This window comes from Pseudochaenichthys georgianus, chromosome 4 (genome assembly GCF_902827115.2).
Source record: "Pseudochaenichthys georgianus chromosome 4, fPseGeo1.2, whole genome shotgun sequence".
NCBI lineage: Eukaryota > Metazoa > Chordata > Actinopteri > Perciformes > Channichthyidae > Pseudochaenichthys > Pseudochaenichthys georgianus.
Genome location: NC_047506.1, coordinates 45,920,160 through 45,937,944, shown reverse-complemented (window position 1 = coordinate 45,937,944; position 17,785 = coordinate 45,920,160). Strand labels below are relative to the sequence as shown.

The 17,785-nt window shown below is 40.5% G+C and overlaps 1 protein-coding gene across 1 annotated transcript in view; it reads right to left on the bottom strand.

Moving 5' to 3' along the window:
• The window catches only part of frem1b (Fras1 related extracellular matrix 1b), a 288,564-nt gene that overhangs the window by 98,518 nt on the left and 172,261 nt on the right, over window positions 1-17,785 (bottom strand). Inside the window, exons 25-27 of the mRNA XM_034081787.2 lie at window positions 15,473-15,893; window positions 3,295-3,496; window positions 3,043-3,187 (exon numbers count right to left, since the gene is read on the bottom strand). Of these exons, the coding sequence (XP_033937678.1) occupies window positions 3,043-3,187; window positions 3,295-3,496; window positions 15,473-15,893 (768 nt within the window). The remainder of the gene's footprint in view (window positions 1-3,042; window positions 3,188-3,294; window positions 3,497-15,472; window positions 15,894-17,785) is intronic.

The following is a 17,785-nucleotide window of genomic DNA, read 5'->3' as shown; positions in this document are numbered from 1 at the left end:
AGTGTCTCCAGGTGTTCACGGATACCTTCCCCCAAGATGCTGAGTAGCTCTCTGTAAACTAGTTTAAAAGGTCTATCAAGAGATAGGCTGATCAGAATTGACATGACAACCCACCCGTGCAGTCAGAACCTTTTGCTGCTGTGACTTGTGATGTAAATTCTCCGGCCGATGCTTGTATCAAAGCTCCAACTCTCCTCGTGTCTCTCTGAGTCCTGACTCTCCATGGCTGCAGAAGTTTCCCTTACACTAGACTTTATTGTTTGGGTCATTATGGGGATAGAAATGAACACAAGACTAGTTTCACAAGGGCAATTTCAATTCATAATAGAAAGACATTTGATGACAGTATGTTGGAATTCTGTATTCATTTTTCAGCTTGATAATATCTAAGCACTGACAGCTGGAAGCATTATCACCAGGAAATCATTCACTTTGACAGTATCATGATTCTAGTTGTTTTTTAATCCATAACATGAGTGTGTTTCTTTACCAGAAACATTAGTAGTTCATATTATATTTAGATTTTAAATAGGATTTCAAGGATTTGATTCAAGAATAACACAGATGCTCATCAAAAATGCAGAGCTATTGAAATATGTGATTTAGTTCACCTTAAGATGTTGAGGTTTAATTTTGTTGGCACAGTCCAAGTATTAAGATTCTGAAGCTGCACTGGCAATTAGGAGGTCTAACATTAATTTAGAAAACATTAACATTAGAAATAATAAGCACACCATTTATAATTTACAGAGATAAGAAAATACGTGGTTTAAAGTAAGATGAAGAGAATGTGAGATTTAAAGCAAAAAGTGTAAATGAAAGAGCATGTGTTTGACATGTGAAAGTATGAAATGGAACTAGAATATCTAATGAACAATCAAAGGGCAGTAACTCAATCTTAAATGAACCATACTCGCAGAACACCCCACGGACAGCAGAACACCCCACAGACAGCAGAACACCCCACGGACAGCAGAACACCCCACAGACAGCAGAACACCCCACGGACAGCAGAACACCCCACAGACAGCAGAACACCCCACAGACAGCAGAACACCCCGCGGACAGCAGAACACCCCACAGACAGCAGAACACCCCACAGACAGCAGAACACCCCACAGACAGCAGAACACCCCACAAACAGCAGAACACCCCACGGACAGCAGAACACCCCACGGACAGCAGAACTACATGGTCCCAGGAGGGAGTTTTTAAAGCTAAATACATCATTAGGGACTCCTGATGAGTTTAAAGATAGAAACCAAATATCAGCAGGTTTTGAAGTAATATTCCTCTGTCCCACAATCAACAAGGATGTGGATGGGGTGAGCTATATCTACTATAACCAGCAGAGATTCATCAATTACACCAGAGACGCAGTAAAAAGAAAAATAGACATAGATTAGATTCACACCTTAAAAGGTGTCAAAGGAGAGATTTGTGGAGTCTATTTTTATATAACATTACAAGACTGATTGTTATTATTACATTATGCTTATTGTGCTCATGAGATTGCTATGACTATAGAATAAATAGACACAATCACTAATCCCAGGTTCTGATGGGTTAGATACCAACGAGGGGAATAGTCAGAAGAAAGTTTAGCTTGCAATATTGAAAGTAGCAAGGTCGAGTGCAGAGACTGAAAGAACACAAAGAGGTAGTCAGAACAGCACATCGCACCGGCCTTCGCTCTGTATGGAGCCGCGCTCCCCGCAGAGCTAGGAAGCATCATTATGGTTTCCCGCTATATCTGAAGAAACGTTAGAGAAAACAAATGAGTATGATGGTGCCAGAGTAGGGAGGGACTTCCACAGGCCGGCCGAATGCTGATTGGAGGATCGTGTTGCCAAGAGACTATCTGAGTCTGTGCACCAACCAAAGAGTCTAAACCGTGGTATCTCTTCAGCTAGTCTTGACCAATCATAAATGTACGGGCAACGCCCTGTGTAATAAAAATGTATGCACGCACGAGGTTCGAGTCTCTTTACGGATTTGAAGGTTACAGATTACAGCTTTGCTGCCTGTGATTCCCAAAGACGTGATGAGTCCTTGGCCAAGTAATATATATATTTTGCTCTCTTTACAATAAATAGTTCAACTTAGAAGTTGTCTGTCTTTTCTGGAATTCTGAACCCAACAAAAGCGATATGTTTCCACTATAGACTATAAGCTTTGTCCCAATATTTTATGTATATATAAAAATAAAGAAATCTTGTATTTTATTTACACGCGCTGTTGATTTATTCAGTCAAAATAGGACCTTGACACCGTCCACATAGCTATAGTGAAATAAAATAATAGAAAACATAAAGCCTCTTTGATTTAATAATCTGATTTGAAGTCTCTGCCATCTCATATAAAACACACTTCCTTATTTATCTTTGAATAATAATAACGTACAAATAAAGACGACCATACTACGGTATTTTTACTGCCATCAGCTGAGTTTAATATGATTAACCGACAGCTGTGGGTATTTTATATAACAAGATGACGTGTCTACTTGTAGGATAAATATTTTAACTATGTCAGCATGTCACCACTTATGGAAGTCAGTAAAAGTTAGTTAAAACCATATTTATTTTCTTAAAATGATTAGCCTCATATGTCATTTAAATCTTAAATATAATATGTTACTTTCAACTCTCTATCGCTCTCTCTCGCTGTCTTTGTATGTGACGGTGAGGTCGCTGTTGCATCGGAACCATGGAGCCTACAGCTATTTGTTTACGTGTTTAAAAAAGCAACAGAAGCTTATATATAAAGTAAACATCTAAGTTGCCCCACCAGTTTTGTACATATACAAACTCCACTGCTTCAGGCATATAGAGTACGCTAACTTTAGATACTTATATATCTTTATATGCCAGTACTGGTATTCATGTCTTTTATATAACATGGCATTTCTAAACTGTGATATTTATACTTGAGTGAAAGACTTCTTCTTCGTTAACTTCATATTCATATCATATTTGTGATATTTGAGATGGTTGACCCTGACTGGACCAGGGTTCCCGTGCGTCTCTTGGACAAACCTACATTTGGGGTAGCATGGTGTTTCCAGCAGGGTCAGTGAGGAGGAACTGGAAGCTGTCCGCCGTCACCTCCATGTCGGCAGGGAGGATGAAGGCCACGGCTCGCTGGTTCACGTCCCGCTGCGTGAAACAACCTTTGATGTATGCTCCTGAAAGGACAGGAATTTTTAGTCCAACTTAAAGAGTATAACAGTATGCAATACATCTATAATTTCTGATTCTGATAACCTCAGCTTTAAGTTCACACACAGCCCACCTGTGAGAGTATTTTCCAGGTAGCCGAACTGCGGAGGCCTGCTGATGGAGAACTCCAGATCTTCCACGGGGCTGTCAGGGTCGGAGGCCTGCAGGTGTTTTGAGGTGATGAAGATGCCATACCGGCCCCCGCCTAGACCCACCACAGTGCTAGGAATTCGCCTGGTGGACAGACTAGGCGGTAACCTATCCACACGATCCACCTGAACACAGCAGGAGACTTTTATTTAGTAAATAACTTTGATTTAGTGCAGGAAGAAGAGCATATCTGAGCCTCTGTGGGAATAATCAGCTGTTTCAGTAGATTTATTTTGTTTGGTGGAAGTGTACGAAAAGATAGAGACAAAACTTAGGAAATATCAGAAAGAGAAGTAACTAAATTATTACAATTATTGCAGAACTGTCATTTAATTCAAGTGTGCGTCATCATACACAAACCTAAAAAAAGATAATAAAAGGATTTACAGTGCAGAGGCAGAAAAACTGCTTTTATTTGAAGCCTCCATCTTAATAACGTTCAAATGTTTCAAATGTTATAGAGAATACAATATTCTATATAACTCTATATAACTAATACTACTATCAATCAATCAATCAATCAATCAATCAATCAATCAATCAATCAATCAATCAATCAATCAATCAATCAATCAATCAATCAATGTTTATTTATATAACCCAATATCACAAATGTTACATTTGTCTCAGTGGTCTTCACAGTGTGTACAGAATATCAGTATGACAATACGACACCCTCTGTCCTTAGACCCTGGCCCTTTCTCATTTCTCTAACTCCCCTCCTCGACTCCTATCCTCGAGACTTAGTCCCGCCCACAGGAGATGCGAGCGGAGGAGCCGAGGAGGGGAACCGAGGAGAGAGGAGGGGAAGCAGCAGACGGTTAGAGAAAGGAGAACTCCTCTCCTCTGAGCGGCCATTTTAAAGAGACGTCCATTAATGATGACAGGAGGCACAGCAGCCCTCTGTCTGATGGACAGATGTGTTCATGACCACTTATATATTTACTTTGATTCATTCACAGTGCGGTGTCATGAGACAATAACAGGCTACAGATGCGGACACGCACACACACACACATATATATGTATATATTTATATAAATATATACAATTTCAGAATCAAACAGAGCATTCATAATAACGTAACAATATCAGAGACTGGATATATCCCCCCCCCCCTCTCTGGTCGCTGCAATGAGGAAAATAAATTACGGGCCAAAAGTTTTATTTACAAGTATTACAAGTTAAGCAGAGGACACCAAACCAACTGAGACCTGTCTGTCCGCTGCATCTACGCACACACTGTACCACACACACCTACACATAATCAGGCTACAGCTGTTGCGTATTTTATTGTGAAGCACTGAATGGTTTTAGAAAAATATCGACTCTTTGTTTGTAGATATCTACTAAACTAAAGCAAATAAAGAGAGTAGGCCTGTTATAGAGTGATATATATTATACACACTGCTCTGCTTTCTGCAAGGACCTCACAACTGTTCTCTCTGTAAACATCGCGTCACGATGAAAGCAGTTTCTAAAATAATATCCAGGGGATGCATGCAGAGCTGTCATTGGCTGAGATAAGTCCGGCCGTGCGTCACGACTCTTTGAAACATCTCTGTTCCCGGAAATGCATCCGCGAAGAAGCCGTGGAGGAGCCATCAGTGTATCCTCGGTTATAGCTCCTCCAGAGAGGCTCCTCGATGCTCGATGCTCGGTCCTCGACGTGCATTTAGAGAAATGAGATGTCCTTCAACATGGCGCGCTAAAATTCATTTCCGGGTCACTACCGGAGGACAGAGGAGTCGAGGAGTCGAGGAGGGGGATTTGATGAAATGAGAAAGGGCCCCTCTGTCCTTAGACCCTCACATCGTAAAAGGAAAAACTTCAGAAGAAAACCCAGTTTATAGGGAAAAATGGGAGAAACCTCAGGGAGAGCAACAGGACGGACAGACGTGCAATAGATGCTGTGTGTAAATTGAAAAGACAATACATTTGCAACATAGGTAGTCCAAATGTTTGGAAATGCATGTGTGTATAATAGGAAGATGAATCCAAACTAAGCCTATAGCAGCAAAACTAGGGGCTGAATCTAATCAGCCCTAACTATAAGCTTTATCAAAAAGGAAGGTCTTAAGCGCACTCTTAAAAACGGATAGGGTGTCTGCCACCCGAACACAATCTGGAAGCTGATTCCACAAATGTGGAGCTTGATAGGAAAAGGCTCTGGCTCCCATTGTACTTTCAGAGACTCTAGGAACAACCAACAACCCTGCATTCTTGGAACGCAATGCCCTAGTAGGCCAGTAGGGTATAATGAGTTCTTTAAGGTAAGATGGCGCCTGCCCATTAAGGGCTTTGTAGGCGAGAAGAATCATTTTAAATTCTATCCTGTGTTCTATAGGGAGCCAGTGTAAGGCAGCCAGAACAGGAGTAATGTGGTCCCTTTTCCTAACTCTGGTTAGTACACGAGCCGCAGCATTTTGAATCAGCTGAAGCGACTTGACTGACTTCTTGGTACTCCCTGATAATAAATAGTTACAATAATCCAGCCTAGAAGTAACAAATGCATGGACTATAGTTTCTCTGCATCGTTTTGAGGCAAGATATGCCTGATTTTTGCAATGTTACGCAGATGGAAGTAGGCGGTCCTTGAAATTGATTTTATGTGGGCGTTAAAGGATAAATCCTGATTAAATATAACACCAAGATTCCTTACAGTCTCACTGGAGGCCAAATGAATGCCATCCATAGTTAGTATATCTTTAGATAATTTGTTTCGTAGATTCTTCGGGCCAAGTACAATAACTTCAGTTTTGGTCGTGTTTAACATCAAAAAGTTTAAGGTCATCCACGTTTTTAAGTCCTTAAGGCAGTCTTGAATTTTATTTAGATGATTAATTTCATCAGGCTTGATTGATAAATATAGTTGAGTATCATCCGCATAACAATGAAAGTTTACAGAATGATTCCTTATAATATTGCCTAATGGAAGCATATATAATGTGAACAAAATAGGTCCGAGCACTGAGCCCTGTGGCACTCCATGGCTAACTTTGGTTTGCGTGGAAGATTCATCGTTAACACGTAGAAACTGAGAGCGTTCAGATAGATATGACCTAAACCAGCCTAAAGCAGTTCCCTGTATGCCAACTAAGTGCTCTAGTCTTTGCAATAGGATATCATGGTCGATAGTATCAAATGCAGCACTGACATCGAGCAAAACAAGAATAAAGACAAGTCCCTTGTCTGAGGCTATTAGAATGTCATTTGTGACTTTAACCAGAGCTGTCTCTGTGCTATGATGTGTTCTAAAGCCAGACTGAAAATCTTCAAATAAATCATTGTTTTTTAAGTAATCACACAGCTGTTTTGCGACCGCTTTCTCAAGAATTTTTGAGAGGAACGGAAGATTAGAAATAGGTCTATAGTTGGCTAAAACCTCTGGATTGAGGTTGTGCTTTTTAAGAAGCGGTTTTATCACTGCTACTTTGAATGATTGTGGAACATAGCCTGATAATAAAGACATATTCATAATATTTAAAGGAATGGTCCACTCATTAGATAATTAATCAAAACTTCAGTATTTAGTGAAACATTATGTTTAAACCATACCCTGAAGAAATCAGCGATATTCCCCGGTAAATAATGATTTTATAGCTCTTTTTTATCAAAACCTTTATATTCCGTCTGGCCGCCGCCATTTTTGCCATTTTCAGTAGTCACGTGATGGTCGTGACGTCATCCATGCGTTCACTTTGTCAACACACGGAAACATGGCTGAATATTTGAGTTCGGACTCGTCAGCAGAGTAAGAAGTTTTGATGTTTTATCAGTATGACAATACGACACCCTCTGTCCTTAGACCCTCACATCATACAAGGAAAAACTTCCGAAGAAAACCCCCAGTTTAAAGGGAACATGGGAGAAACCTCAGGGAGAGCAACAGAGGAGGGATCCCTCTCCCAGGACGGACAGACGTGCAATAGATGCCGTGTGTAAATTGAAGAGATAATACATTTGCAACATAGGTAGTCCAGATGTTTGGAAATGCATGTGTGTATAATAGGAAGATGATATAAGATACTATATGTATGCATGTAGTACCACCCTTGCTAGCGATTCCCTCTCTAGTTTAGCATACTCAGCTTCGTTGTCCCTGGCCATAGAATCACGATTTTATGGGGCCGGAAAAAACTGGGGGAAAATACACACTAGCCGGTACTACGCTATATGGAAAGGCCACCAAAAACTGTCCTGGCCTGGACGCTAAAGGACGTTAAAACGGGGCTAGCCGCTGCAATGGAAATGCGCTATAACATACCTTATTCTTACTCCGAGCACTACTTCTGCTCCTCCGTCGCTTCACACTTGCAGAGGGCGATTTCTCAACTGGCCGAACTGGTGTCCTGGTCGGTGATGACACCAGAAAGACCGATGGTACTGCATCTCCATTAAGTAATGGTTGTTCCATAAATCCCATGTTATGTTTTATCATACTCTCAGAGTAGTCGTCCGGAAATTTGAAATGTTCGCTGCATACATGAGCCTGTGAATCTTTCGGTTGGGGCCGGCCACATTTCGCTAGCCACTGCCTCTGAATGTACTTCTTACGCTTCTCCCTTTTGGGAACAGATGGAACCGAGCATTCCGTGGATTGTTCCTATCAGAATTGTAGCAATATTTCGCGATACAGTGAGGCATATTTGAAGAGAGAAACTACAGTAAATAACATGGAGATCAACGTGTCTTCGAAAACCAAACGCATGGTTTACGTCACGTCCGGAAAATGGCGGCGCCCACACTGTTGATGTTATTTCGGTATATAATCAGTTTAAAATCACTGATAATGTCATCGGATTAAAAAAAAAAAAAGAAAGACTGGCAGATGTTTTATCGGATGATAATTATTTAAAAATGAGTGTCATGAGCATACCATTCCTTTAATAAAGAAGTGCTAATTAATGCAACAGCTTAGTTGGAATTGGGTCTAACATGCACGTTGATGGTTTAGAAGAGAGAATCATTGAATGTAATTGTTCAAGGTTTATGGCTGAAAAGCATTCTAGTTTACTATCTAGTGTAATATTAGAACTTACATTTCCGGGAGCTGTTGATAACACTATACTGGTCAAAGGCAAGAGGTCATTAATTTTGTTTCTAAGAGTAACAATTTTATCGTTAAAAAAGCACTTAAAATCATTGCTACTGAGTGCTATGGACATAGAAGGCTCAATCGAGCTATGGCTCTCTGTCAGCCTGGCTACAGTGCTGAAAAGAAATCTTGCATTATTCTTATTCTCATCTATTAACGAAGAGTAGTAGGCTGCTCTCGCTTTACGCAGTGCTTTCTTATATTCATTGAGAGTAATATGCCAAATTAAACGAGATTCTTCAAGTTTAGTGGAACGCCATATCCTTTCAAGTTGTCTAGACTTTTGCTTTATTTTGCGGGTTTCGGCATTATGCCATGGAGCTAATCTATGTTGTTTTATTTTCTTCTTTTTCAAAGGAGCAACAGAGTCTAATTTTATTCGCAGCGCATCTGTAGCACTATCAACAACATGATCAATTTGGGGTGGTGTACATTTTGTATAAGTTTCCTCCCCTACATGCAGACATGCTATCGAGTTAAGGATTGGTGGAATCTCTTCCTTAAATGTGGCTATAGCACTAACAGATAGGTTTCTGCTGCAGGAGCTTTTGACTAATGCTTTGTAGTCTCCTAACAGTACTTCAAAAGTTACTAAAAAATGGTCGGATAAAGCAGGATTATGCGGTTCGACTAATAGTGGCTCAATTTCAATACCACAAGTCAGAACAAGGTTGAGAGTGTGATTATAGCAGTGGGTTGGTTTATTTACACTCTGACAGAAACCAACAGAATCTAATATAGAGTTAAATGCAACAGTAAGGCTATTTTTATCATCGTCAACATGAATATTAAAGTCACCTACGATAATTACTTTGTCTGTTTTAAGAACCAAAGTTGATAAAAACTCAGAGAATTCAGATAAGAATTCTGAATAAGGACCTGGTGCACGGTACACTGTAACAAATAAGATTGGCTGCACAGTTTTCCAGGTCGGATGCGTAAGACTAAAAACGAGGCTTTCAAAGGAGGTATCATTTAATTTTGGTTTAGTATTGATAATTAAAATTGAGTCAAAGATGGCTGCAACTCCACCTCCTCGGCCCGTGCCTCGAGCACTACTACTACTTGTACTACTACTGCTAATAATAATGATAATATTAATAACAATAATAACAATAATAATAATAGGTTCTGGTGTTTTTTATTCAACTACATTATTGGTTACTGTGCAGTTTAAGTTTGTTTCATATTTTTGTTATATTTATAAATCACTCTTTAAGCAAGGAAAGTAGAAATGAAGTGCAATAACATGAAATGCATCTTAAAAGCAGCAACAACCACAATCATTTCAACAGAAAGACATAAAAACAAGTTACATGACCAAAGCCAGTCTTTGTCAAGTCTGCACAGTCTCCAGCTGCCAGATATATTACAAATGTTTCATTGTGAAAATAAACAGAAAGTCTCTACATGGTTTGAAAACAATTACTAGAGATGTAATTGTTCTTGTTCAGACAATTGACACAGGTGCAAATATGTGTTTCAGCCACTAGATGGTGCTCCTGTCATGTATCACATCAGATGAATAAACATTCCTTGTAAATGTTACAACCAAAAATGTAAAGATATGAGTTGTAACTATTCAGGCATCTTCTGCTGTATTTCATTGAGCTGAAGTGAGTCTTTATTCTGAATACAGCACATGAGAGAGCTCTGGCAACAACATGTTGTGTAGTCTTCTCAAAGAGTATGCACCATCAGCATGAAAGCGATGTGAAGTAAATGCTCATAATTTGTCTGTTGATTGGCTTATAGTTACATTTACAAATGACCAAGAACTTACCCCATGTGGCTTTTGACTCAGGAAGAGAACAGTCTTTATTTTATCTTATCACAGTTCACAAAGAGAACATTTAATAAAAATGAGTTTAACAACAGCAAAACCAAATTCCAAAACAAAAATCATTTTCATTAAAATATTACTATTTAAAAAACGTTTAACCTACATGAATAGAAGACGAGTAGTGCACGTTTTTCATTTTTTGGGGAACATTGAAGTGTTAGGACGTATTGAGCATACGACTGTATACATACCTAACCCTGATACCTGGAATTTACTGCAGAAGTTTGTGAACATATGATTCGATATAGTTTTGCGGTTTAACAATCCACCAGGTCATCAAGACTCTCCTCCGCTTTTTGGTTATTTGTTCAACACGGAGAGATGTGAGCAAAATGAGTCTCTTTTTCATGAATTCACGGGCTACACAGGGTGTGTAATTTATTCAAAATGAGTCATCTTATGAGTGAAGCATTCTATGAGGTTCAGTTCTTGGGTAAATGTACATTACACCACCTTATATCATACTCATTTTTTAGGACTAAACTAGACAGTTTAACATGTCTCATTGTATCCTATCTTCTGTTTATATGTTCTATTTTATTAACTGAAATAGTCTACGATAGAGATAATCATCAGTTAAAGCAAAATATCGAAATATTAAAAAGTTGAATAATCACAGAATATATAATATATATATATATATATATACCATGTGACCATGTGTTTAGTAGTGTGTGCGTGTGTGTCCCTCTCTGAGCAGGTAGCATGCAACATTAGAGGGGGGGGGGTTTCCTGGCTCACCTGCCGCTCTCTGCATCAAATATTTAACTTCAGTCCAGCTGAGCGTCCAGCAGCTCCACCTCAGAAACACCAGGCTCCATGGGAGAGCATCTCCTCGGCAATTGTACTCCAAATTCACGCTGGACTTTGGTATTTCCATTTTATATTTTTTATAATTCTACTCCGCTACATCTCAGAGGGAAATATTGTAATTTTACCTCCAATGTATCGACCAATTTGTTGATTTTTGATGTTTTTGATGAACTGATGAATAAAGTGTTCCTTCTTCTTCTAAAGCTAAGCAAACTATTTAAAATCCTCTTGGACCAACCACACAGCTGAGCACCTCATGAAAAGTAGATTTTTAGTCATATTCATTCAAAAACATCAAATATAAAAATAAAACACTCACTACTTTTATCAACACTACTTTTTAAACTTTTCTTTTCTTTGTTTGATACATTTTTTTCTAAATGAGTTTCTGCTCCTAACCCTGTCTTTATTGCTCTGTGCTCATGTCCTTTGGCCTTATTGTCATTTCATCTGACTTGTCTGGTTTTATAAAATAGAAATAATAAAAAGGTGCTTATTGCACTGAAGTACTCTTATGGCGCATTTCCACTGCAGGGCCTCGCATGTACAGTATAGTTAGGCCTTGGTAGGCCAGGCTCACTTTATGCTGCGTTTCCATTACAGTTTAGGAACTTGGGTAGTAACTATAGTAACGCAGTGTAGGCGGAGCCGTGACGTCATCTTCAATGTGAAACACAAAACCAACATCAGCCGTTAGCCCTCAGAGCTCACAGCTCCTCATATCAATCAATCAATGTTTATTTATATAGCCCAATATCACAAATGCAGGGTTCTTACACCTTTTCCAAAGTCAAATTCAAGCACTTTTCAAGCATTTTCAAGGTGCATTTTCCAGCTTTTATATACACATACTCAAATGATTATTTCCCTACCTCACATTAAATCAGATGTTCTTTATGCTATAAACAACCAAATGTGTGTTTCGTGATAGCCTTCTACACGAGGATGAAAAATTAAAGAAAAGAAAACTAAGTTTAATATTTCAAAATTAGTGACCTGTACGTAGACTGGGCCTCCCATATAACCTGGCTGAGCCGATATACAACAATCAGCCAAATACCTTTTCAATACATTATTGATTAATTGTTGAGGTACTTTTAGGTTGGTAGTGAACGCAAGTCAGAGGTACATGGTGTACTTCTACTCCACTGCAGTTCAGAGGTACATGGTGTACTTCTACTTCTCTACAGTTCAGAGGTACATGGTGTACTTCTACTCCTCTACAGTTCAGAGGTACATGGTGTACTTATACTGCACAACAGTTCAGAGGTACATGGTGTACTTCTACTCCACTACAGTTCAGAGGTACATGGTGTACTTCTACTCCTCTACAGTTCAGAGGTACATGGTGTACTTCTACTCCTCTACAGTTCAGAGGTACATGGTGTACTTCTACTCCACTACAGTTCAGAGGTACATGGTGTACTTCTACTCCTCTACAGTTCAGAGGTACATGGTGTACTTCTACTCCACTACAGTTCAGAGGTACATGGTGTACTTCTACTCCACTACAGTTCAGAGGTACATGATGTACTTCTACTCCTCTACAGTTCAGAGGTACATGGTGTACTTCTACTCCACTACAGTTCAGAGGTACATGGTGTACTTCTACTCCACTACAGTTCAGAGGTACATGGTGTACTTCTACTGCACAACAGTTCAGAGGTACATGGTGTACTTCTACTCCACTACAGTTCAGAGGTACATGGTGTACTTCTACTGCACTACATGTATTTAACACCTTTAGTTACTTCACAGATCTGGATGAATGATGTGAAATATAACCTAGTGTTAAATCAGACTTTAGTTCCACCTGGAGTAAAGTCACAAGCAGTCTACAAAGTACTTCAGACTAGCTGCACCTTCACCAGCTTTGAGAACACTTTCATGATCAATCATTATAAAACATATCATATATATTATTCTGAAATGGACCAATCTGCACAACGACTACTTTTAGTGTCACTACTTTCACTATATTTAGATGAGAATACTTTTCTATTTTCACTTGAGGAACATTTTGAATGAGGACTTTTACTGTAACAGAGTATTCCTACACTCTGGTACTTCTACTTTTACTCAAGTACAAGACCTGAGTACTTCTACTTTTACTCAAGTACAAGACCTGAGTACTTCTATTTTTACTCAAGTACAAGACCTGAGTACTTCTACTTTTACTCAAGTACACGATCTGAGTACTTCTACTTTTACTCAACCAATATCTGAGTACTTCTACTTTTACTCAAGTACAAGATCTGAGTACTTCTACTTTTACTCAAACAATATCTGAGTACTTCTACTTTTACTCAAGTACAACATCTGAGTACTTATCCACCTCTGGTAGTGTATTAGCCTGAATTGTAGCCACACAATCACGCAGAGCTGCATACAAATAGACTCACAATGGTAACAAGTGGAAAATAATATTTACTAATGTGTACAATGATTTTAGGTAATGCTGACTACTCAAGACTCCTGACTTATACATCTCCAAAGGAAGACTGTGTTCATTCTACAATTACATGGGATTAAAGCAAAATATAGTTTTAATTGTATAATACTTCAATTTAATTGTATATATATACTTCAGTTTTTTTTCATGTTTTCAAATAAACAAAGTATTGGCTTTCAGAATATTAAACTTGTTTCGGCAAATTCAGATGATAAATACAACTTTGAAGCTTCGGCATAATTACAAGCAGAGAACGGACTAATGTAACGTCACAGCAAGCATAACAACAGCCGGTGTTTCTTGTGAGTGTTTCCCCAGTACACAAACGCAAAAATACACAAACACACTCGCGAGCTTCCCCGAGACCAGTAATACAAACGAAAATGTGTCTTCGGGTAAATGTGACTGATTTCGATAGAGCAAGTCACATTTGGTTTAGGCACGAAACATACTACCAGTAGAAATACATTGCTTTCAAAATCCCTCTGTGTCGAATCAATAGATTATATTTCGTGACTATAACACGAAATGCCGTTAGAGCATCCTCTGAACACCACAGGATGGCGACTGTAACGCACATAACATAGTTACGCTCCTCTGAAATGATTGTCCCCTGCAATTATTATTATCCCTCATGGAGTTCGCTATTCAGCTCGCTAACGTTAGCTTAAACAAACGTAACATGCAACGTTAGCTTAATCTAAAATGCTCTACTGCAGCGTACCTTTCATGTGGCTCGTCAGCGCAGACTCTCGCATCGTTATTTTTGCAAACTTTGCAGGAGGCTACTCGTGGGCTTGACCCTAGTCTTAGCCATGGCTTGTATTTGTCTTCTGCTAGCCAACGCTCGTTGAAACTGCAACCTCCTGGCACACAGTCATCTATCACTCTCATCAGAATGCCCAGGTCACATGTAACACAAACACCTGCAGGTCGCGCGCATAGCGCGGGAAGGCCGCGGCGGAGCTGTTTTATGTAGAAGAGAAGCAATTCTTTTCTTTTAATCTAAAAAGCGAACTATTCAGTCAGACAGCAATTTTTTGTAAAAGTAAAGCATTTACATTTTCAAGCACTTTATCTCAATTTCAAGCACCATTCCCAAAATTCAAGCACTTTCCCAACCTTGAAAACACCATGTCAAATATCAAGCCTTTTCAAGGATTTCAAGCACCCGTACGAACCCTGCAAATGTTACATTTGTCTCAGTGGACTTCACAGTTTGTACAGAATATCAGTATGACAATACCTGTTCATATCTGTTCAGAAACTAGACAAAAGTTAAACAAGTACAAACTACAGATTGTCTGTGTCATGGCGAATACAGTCGCTGGTTTATTTATGTCTGTATAGGCCGTTGTTGTGAGTGTGGACGGTCGGAGCATATACAATGTTAGCTTAGCTGATCTCCATTCAGAAAACACGCATTTTAAAAGGTGTTTCTCTGCCGTCTGTCTGCAGACTTGTCAAAGCATTAATTCATGGTTTTTACTAACCGGTATCAGTATGTTGTTACTTCGGCATCATGTAGAAACGTATATTACAATTAAATCACGGTCAAATATGTTCATTTTGTTGTAGTTGCCAGCGATTCTCTCAATAGTTTAGCATACTCAGCCCGGTTGTTGGCCCGAAAAGAACCTCGATTTTGGATAGCCGGAAAACTGTGAAAAAGTACCCACTAGCCGGAACTACGCCTAGTGGAAACGCAACCAAAAACGGGCCGGGCACGGCACGCTTAAACCGCACTCCGCACTGTAGTGGAAATGCGCCATTACTCTAAGCACAGTGTAGTATTACTTGTTATTACTTGGTACTTCAGTAACGTATACCTCTACAGTTCAGCGCAGCCTCCTGTGTTAAATAAATAGGAAATATGTTTTGTGTGTGCTGCTCACCTGTATGTTAAAGACAGCCGGCTCCTCCCTCAGCTGTCCAAACTCCAGGTACCCAATGTTGGTCCCGTCGGTCGGCAGGAAGTAGAACCTGTCTATGTCCGCCAGGCTGCCCAGCTGGTGTTGGTAATCCAGGTTCAGCTGGTCCACATCCGTTTGGGTGAACCCCAGTGGGGGAAACAGAGGGACTCCTCTCAGCAGCAGTCTGCCATGGCCTGGCGGCTGCGTGATGACGAAGCTCAAGTTGGAGGTGGCGGTGTCGGGGTCGGTGAGCTGCATCTGGGCAGGTGAGATGGTCTCCGTGGAGCCATCCTGCAGCCGGAGGCCCGTGTTGTGGTTGAGGGTTGGTGGGATGCGGTCACCGTGCTCAATGGTGAAGTGCAGAGTTCCACTGCGGGACGAGGCGCCGTTGGTGACCACAAAACTGCCAGAACAAAAGGTCATGAAGTCAGAAGCAGATCTCATCATGTTAATGTGTTGAGCTTCATCTGTTGTTCCTAAATTACACATACATTTGTAAAACAAGCTATTTACAATTCACACCGTTAATATCACAATTTAAAATATATATGTATTATTAAAAATAAATGCCCTGGGCCTCAGCACACAGGCCACACAGATACAAACACACACACACACACACGCACATGCACACGCACGCACACACACACACACACACACACACACACACACACACACACACACACACACACACACACACACACACACACACACACACACACACACACACACACACACACACACACACACACACACACACACACACACACACACACACACACACACACACACACACACACACCACACACACACACACACACACACACACACACACACACACACAATGGGTTTCATTTATAAAGCACTTCATATTTGATTTCAAATCCTGAAGTGCTACAAGCAGTGAGCATGAACAGTACACATTACACAGAATTAATAAAAAGCAATACAAAAACAAACAATAGAAATAAAAATAAAAGGGTGGTAAAAAGGCCTAGGCAAAGGCTCTATTGAAAAGACGGGTTTTGAGGCCTTTTTTAAAAGCCTCCACGGTCTGTGTTGCTCTCATGTGGTCGGGAGAGCATTCTACAGACTGGGAGCAGCAGAGCAGAAGGCCCGGTCTCCCATAGTACGGAGCTTAGTCCTGGGGGGTTTGAGGAAGTTGGAGTTGCTGGAGCGGGTGGTCCGCAAGGAGGTATGAGGAGTTCCTTGAGGTAGGGAGGGGCAGGTGAGGACGGAGACCTTGAATTCGATCCTCAGTTCCACAGGGAGCCAGTGTCGTGCTTTAAAGGAGACCTATCATGCTATATTTAAATGATATAGTGTATGACCATACCTATATAAGGTATATTTATACATTTTATTTTTCAAAATACCAAACAGATCATTTTTTAGCCATGCCTCGTTTCGCTCATTTTCGCTCTATTCCAAGTCCGTCTTTGAAAATTCTGAGCAGCAGCTGACCACGCCCCCCTGCAGAAGAGCAGGCATGAGCCGGCGAGAGTCACGTTACCGTGCTTGCTGTGATTACGAGTGTGGAATTGCATGCATGCATGCATTGCATGTAGTCCCCTGTCCCGAGTCTTGCAGCCAACAACAGCACAACGTTTAACTATCTTATGGCGCATTTCCACTGCAGCGGGTAGCCCCGTTTAAGCGTCCTGGACCGTCCTCAAGCGGCCAGGCCAGTTTTTGGTGGCATTTCCATATAGCCTAGTACCGGCTAGCGGGTACTTTTTCTCTCTTTTTCCGGCCCCATAAAATCGTGGTTCTATCAGACCAGGCCAGGGCTGTGACGTCAACACTCGACTGCTGATTGGTCAGAGAGAATCGTCACAAGATCGCGCGCGAGATCATCCCTCGCGTCACATATATATCAAGAAGCAAGCTTGCAGCATTTTGTAAACGGAGGAGCTACAAAAATGGCAACGTCGAAGAAAAGCACACCGTGGTCGACCGAGGAGGTGACGACGTTCCTACATCTCATTGGGGATGATAAAATCCAGCGGGAGCTCGACGGAACAACGCGAAATGTGAAAGTGTTCCAGGATGTCTCTGCACAGATGTCCGAGCGCGGATTTTCTTGCGATGTAGGGAAAACGGAACGGCTTTACTGGAGTCCCTGCAAGGTACGCTCACTTCTAACAAAGAAGTCTATTTTATCCTTACATTAATGTTCGACAACCCGTGCTTTTATGGAGCCCCAAAGAGCTACATAGCTAGCTAAGGCAGATAGCTAGAGCTATTGTTTGCTAACACCATATGTGCCATTGTTTACGTTCAGTTTTTCTTTTC